The sequence below is a fragment of the Gavia stellata genome, chromosome 18 (genome assembly GCF_030936135.1).
Source record: "Gavia stellata isolate bGavSte3 chromosome 18, bGavSte3.hap2, whole genome shotgun sequence".
NCBI lineage: Eukaryota > Metazoa > Chordata > Aves > Gaviiformes > Gaviidae > Gavia > Gavia stellata.
The window spans coordinates 4,639,600-4,645,205 of NC_082611.1; the positions used below are offsets into that span (position 1 = coordinate 4,639,600).

At 58.0% G+C, this 5,606-nt stretch overlaps 1 protein-coding gene across 2 annotated transcripts; it reads left to right on the top strand.

The window, feature by feature from the left end:
• The first annotated feature begins 291 nt into the window (after positions 1–291).
• On the top strand, positions 292–5,106 carry ACTB (actin beta). Of its 2 annotated transcripts, XM_059826511.1 has the most exons (6): positions 292–346; positions 1,813–1,941; positions 2,258–2,497; positions 3,028–3,466; positions 3,798–3,979; positions 4,355–5,106. In XM_059826511.1, the coding sequence occupies exons 2-6, from the start codon at positions 1,819–1,821 to the stop codon at positions 4,496–4,498; spliced, it is 1,128 nt and encodes a 375-aa protein (XP_059682494.1). In that variant the 5' UTR covers positions 292–346; positions 1,813–1,818; the 3' UTR covers positions 4,499–5,106. The 2 variants fall into 2 exon arrangements, with proteins under 2 accessions (XP_059682494.1, XP_059682495.1); XM_059826512.1 differs by lacking the exons at positions 292–346; positions 1,813–1,941; positions 2,258–2,497 and adding an exon at positions 2,505–2,661.
• The last annotated feature ends 500 nt before the right edge of the window (positions 5,107–5,606 follow it).

A 5,606-nucleotide genomic window follows, 5' to 3' on the forward strand; every position in this document is an offset into this window, starting at 1 on the left:
ACACACCCCCCCCGCACCCCACCCCCGGCTGCTTTGCCCCCCCACCAATATTTTCTCTCTTTGCAGGGCGGGGGGGCGCTGCCGCGCGCGCCGGGCGGGGCGGTGCGCGCGCGCCGGGGAGGCGGGGCGGCACGAGGCGGGGAGGCGCGGCGGGGGCCAATCAGAGCCGCGCGCTCCGAAAGTTTCCTTTTATGGCGAGGCGGCGGCGGCGGCGGCCCCATAAAAAGCGGGGCGGGCGGCGGGCGGGAGCCGCTGCGAGCTCTGCCTGTCTCCCGCGCGCGCGCGCCCCGCTCCCGCCGCCGCCTCGCGCCGCCCGCCCCGGCTCTGACCGCGCAACTCCCCGAAGGTGAGCGGGACCGGGGTGGGGGGGGCTCCTCTCCGCGCTCTACCCTTAAATCGTTGCAATTACTAATATTCGGTTAGTTCAGCTTGTTGGAAAACAGCGTGCCCGCTCCTGGAGCGCCCTTTGTTTGCGGGGTTGGTGGTGGGGGAGCCCGGCCCGCCGTGCGCTGCGATATGTTAGGGGGTGTAGAAGGAGATCGAGCTTCAGTAATGGTTCGGGGGTGCTGCTTGCGTGGGGGCGTCGCCCCCCTGCCGCGCGTGGGGCTAATCCGCCTCCTAAGAGGATTACCGACGGCCGTGCGTGGGGCCGGGGGGAGCGGGCGGCTCGGCTATTGTGTCCCGGGGAGCGGCGCCGGGGCGGGGGGGGAAGGGGCGCGGGGCTTTGTCTGCTCCGCGCTGCCCCCCTCCGCCAGCCGCCGGTGGGGGGGTTTAGGGGACCCTCCGCGCGGCGGGGCCTGGGGGCGTTGTCCCCCGCTGGGGAGGGGCGCGGTCCCCCCCGCCCGGGCACATGCAGGCAGCCGCGGTGGCGCTTTCTTGCAAGGGGAAGGGGGGCGGCACCCCCTCCCCAGGGCGAGGTTGTTGCATCGGAACAAAAGCTGCGTGCGGAGGGCTGGGGGGAGAAGGGGAACGGGCGGGCAGCGGCGGTGCCCTTGTGCAGGCAGGCTGCCCGCTCCGGACAGCGACTGCGCTTACCGGGCTGCCCCGTGCGGGGCTGGCACATGTGCCGGCAGCTGCCGCCGCACCCCCCCCACCCCGCCTTGCCAGCGGATTAAACCGGCGCCGTCGGAGGCGCCGGAGCTGAGCTCGCTCTCCTCGGGGCGGGCGGCAGTTGCATAAGATTCTGGCTTTAATCCCACCCGTGCTGCCGCTGTCTGATGGGACAGAGCCCCGGTCACGCTTGGCTAGTGGGCTGGGCGAGGTGGCTACTGCTCGCCCCGCCGCGGCTCCTTGCAGTGGCCCTCTGAGGCTGTGGGAGCGCTTTTGGGGTGGCTCCGGCCGCCCGAGCTGCTCTGCGCCGGGGTGTGCACGGTGCATGACCCGCAGAGGCTGTGCGGGGCTGCGCAGCCGGGCGAGGTGTCGAGCCCCGCTGGCTGGCACACGGCGGGGCGCTGGGGCGTGGCAGCCGCGCCCACCCAGCGGGGGGGAGTGGCCGCCGGCGTCCCCCCGAAAGCTGGCGGCGGGCGAGGCCGGCGAGGCGCGGCGCGCTCCATCCATTGCCTTTTATGGTAATAATGCGAGAGGGCGCAGGGACTTCCTTTGTCCCAAATCCGTGCAGCGCGAAATCTGGAAGGCGTCGCACCCTCTAGCGGGCGCCCGGCGAAGCGGTGCCGCGCCTGCAGGAAGGAAATGGGTGGGGAAGGCCCTGGCGGCATCGCCTTCCCTTCCCCGCCTGCCGCTGCGGGGACGGGGCTCGGTGGCTGGTGCGTGACAGGCGATGCTCATGCCTCTTTCTCTTCTCTTCTTCTGCAGCCAGCCATGGATGACGATATTGCTGCGCTCGTTGTTGACAATGGTTCCGGTATGTGCAAGGCCGGTTTCGCCGGGGACGATGCCCCCCGTGCTGTCTTCCCATCCATCGTGGGTCGCCCCAGACATCAGGTAGGTGAATGGCGTGCCTGTCATCGGACAAAAGAGAGGAGATTTTGGTGGAAGCGGTTCCTCTAGAGGCACTGAGCTTCACTAAGCCCTTTTATTTGGTTTTATAACACAAGAGGCTTCTGCACTGCAACACAGCTGGTGGGGAATACAGCCTCCTGCAGAGGTTTTGTGCAGTGTGTGTTGGAGCAGTTGGCTGAATGCCTTTCTTGATAGAGTGGGGACAGTAATTGGAGACCCGGCTTTGGGAAAAGCAGGCTATCCACCCGGTGGGGCTTGCCCTTCAGCTGTACTTAACTGCTTATTCTTTGTTGTGCAGGGTGTGATGGTTGGTATGGGCCAGAAAGACAGCTATGTTGGTGATGAAGCCCAGAGCAAAAGAGGTATCCTGACCCTGAAGTACCCCATTGAACACGGTATTGTCACCAACTGGGATGACATGGAGAAGATCTGGCACCACACTTTTTACAACGAGCTGAGAGTAGCCCCTGAGGAACACCCTGTGCTGCTCACAGAGGCTCCCCTGAACCCCAAAGCCAACAGAGAGAAGATGACACAGGTGTGTAAAGCTCTGGAGCTTGGAGCTACAGCAGATGTTGCTGCAGGCCAGCTCTCCTCTTCCATGTTGTCCTCTCTCCTCCTTCACCACTATTCTCCCTTTTTGCCATCTTTACAGGGTTTTCCTTTCCTGACCTGAGTCTCCTCTTTGCTGGACCTTGACAGGTTTTGTTTGCTCTTCTAAGCTGGCTTTCTCTGAGACTGAACTAGCAACTTGTCTAACTGCTGTTTCTGACTAGGCACACTAATCCATTTACCAGCCTTGAGTGACTGTACTGTAGTTTACTTGGCATTTGTTTTGTTCCTTGCTGTGACATGTGGATGGGTCTGTTGTGGTGGTGTCCCTGCTCAGGCTCTGACCTGGCAGGTGTAGGTAGAGAGCAGGCAAGATAAGCATGGACTTTGAGGGGGAGTGGAGAGAAGTATCTTATCTAGGGACAAAAGTAAAACCACTTGCATGGACTTTGTGTAGACCTGTAGCGAGAACCCTGGCTTTTGCTATTGACTCAACCCCTTCTTTTCTCTCCCTAGATCATGTTCGAGACCTTCAACACCCCAGCCATGTATGTAGCCATCCAGGCTGTGTTGTCCCTGTATGCCTCTGGTCGTACCACTGGTATTGTGATGGACTCTGGTGATGGTGTTACCCACACTGTGCCCATCTACGAAGGTTATGCCCTCCCCCATGCCATCCTTCGTCTGGATCTGGCTGGCCGTGACCTGACGGACTACCTCATGAAGATCCTGACAGAGAGAGGCTACAGCTTCACCACCACAGCCGAGAGAGAAATTGTGCGTGACATCAAGGAGAAGCTGTGCTATGTCGCCCTAGATTTTGAGCAGGAGATGGCCACAGCTGCCTCTAGCTCCTCCCTGGAGAAGAGCTATGAACTCCCTGATGGCCAGGTCATCACCATTGGCAATGAGAGGTTCAGGTGCCCTGAGGCCCTCTTCCAGCCATCTTTCTTGGGTAAGTCCAACTCTTCCAGGGTACCCTGTGCCCCTCAATGCTCCTTTCTGTGAAGGGTGACCTGGAGACATGGCAGCCAGTTACCATATGATTGCTGGTCCATAGCAAGGTCTTTGCTGTCCCACCAGTTAGCCTCACTTTCCACACAGCCTGAAGCTGTTTGAGGGACTTGAGACAATAGAACAGGAGGTTGAGCCTGTCAGAGCCATGGCTTTGCGTAGTGCCTTCCCACTGAAGGGGCTGCTGGTCTCTTGGTTGCCCGTAGTAGCTCTCCAGGCTTCCTTGGCTGTGTCTGAGCCCTTGCTGACTTGAGACTTCTTCTTCCTTGCAGGTATGGAGTCCTGTGGTATCCATGAAACTACCTTCAACTCCATCATGAAGTGTGATGTGGATATCCGTAAGGACCTGTACGCCAACACAGTGCTGTCTGGTGGTACCACAATGTACCCTGGCATTGCTGACAGGATGCAGAAGGAGATCACAGCCCTGGCACCCAGCACAATGAAAATCAAGGTAGGATGGAGTCAGGGGAACCTTGCAGCACCCCTGTTACTGCTGAAATGCAGAGTGGGTGGAGGGGGGTAAGCTAAACTCCTACCAGAAAAGATAGAAACCATACTTCTGTGTCTGGTGCAGCCTTAATGGCCTTGCTCTTGACAAGGTGGCATCCACCCAACCATATGAATAATGGGATTAGTGTAAATACTGGCTGCAAAGCAGGGAGGAGGGAGGTGGGCGTGTGAGGTTGTGTCTTCAGCCTGTTGGGACTTCATGGTATCTCGGCCAAGGCTAGATAAGGGAATTAGGCAGCTCCGTCTCTCAGGGCCGTGCGTGGGCAGTGAGTGTAGTATGACACTGCACCTGACTGATACCTCCTCTTCCCTGCAGATCATTGCCCCGCCTGAGCGCAAGTACTCTGTCTGGATCGGAGGCTCCATCCTGGCCTCCCTGTCCACCTTCCAGCAGATGTGGATCAGCAAGCAGGAGTACGATGAATCCGGACCCTCCATTGTCCACCGCAAATGCTTCTAAACCGGACTGTTACCAACACCCACACCCTTGTGATGAAATGAAACCCATAAATGCGCATAAAACAAGACGAGATTGGCATGGCTTTATTTGTTTTTTTTTTGGCGCTTGACTCAGGATTAAAAAACTGGAACGGTGAAGGTGTCAGCAGCAGTCTTAAAACGAAACATGTTGGAGCGAACGCCCCCAAAGTTCTACAATGCATCTGAGGACTTTGATTGTACATTTGTTTCTTTTTTTAATAGTCATTCCAAATATTGTTATAATGCATTGTTACAGGAAGTTACTCGCCTCTGTGAAGGCAGCAGCCCAGCTCGGAGGGAGCCAATGCCAGCTACTGGTATTAGGTTATAATTGCTTGTCTGTAAATTATGTAACCCAACAAGTGTCTTTTTGTATCTTTCCGCCTTAAAAACAAAACACACTTGATCCTTTTTCTCTTCGATTTGTCAAGCAAGCGGGCTGTGTTCCCCAGTGATAGATGTGAATGAAGGCTTTACAGCCCCCCACAGGGTCTAGGAGAAGTGGTGCCAGTATGTGGGGGAGGGAGGGGCTACCTGTACACTGACTTAAGACCAGTTCAAATAAAAGTGCACACCATAGAGGCTTGACTGGTGTTGATTGTTCATTTTCTTCCATGCCACTTCTTGACAGTTAGTATGTGCTCTGATCTAGCCTTACCAGGCTGCACAGGTCAGCTATCTGACTGGGGGTGGATGCTGGTGCTGCGGGCTGTCTGGTGTGCGAGCCAGATGGCTCATGGCGATAACAGTGGGGAAGAGCTGAGCCTGCCAAACCTGCAGGTCTCCCAAGGTTGCCTTGGGCTGTGGAGCTCTCCAGATACTGCTGGTGTGTGCAATAGGGAACTGCTGGCGGAGCTGGGCTTAGTGGGGATCCGACTGCACCCTCTGAAGTGTGCTGCCTTGTGTCCTTCACAGTTTGGCCTGATGAAAGCAAGTGGGGTGGTGGTGGTGCCATAAGCATGGCTTCTCCGTTAGCCAAGGATGCTTTGGCTAGTCTGTGGCCTATGGGGCAGTGTGCCTGAGCTTGTCTGTCCTGCTCCTGGTTTGCCCTGGGAGGGAGGCCTTGTGCTTTCTGCCAAACTGCTTGC

Excerpts from the sequence above, each read along its gene's own strand:
- ACTB (XM_059826511.1), top strand. The coding sequence starts at position 1,819 with ATGGATGACGATATTGCTGCGCTCGTTGTTGACAATGGTTCCGGTATG. Across the intron at positions 3,467-3,797 it reads CTTCCAGCCATCTTTCTTGG|GTATGGAGTCCTGTGGTATC; the intron begins GTAAGTCCAACT and ends TCTTCCTTGCAG. Across the intron at positions 3,980-4,354 it reads CCAGCACAATGAAAATCAAG|ATCATTGCCCCGCCTGAGCG; the intron begins GTAGGATGGAGT and ends TCTTCCCTGCAG.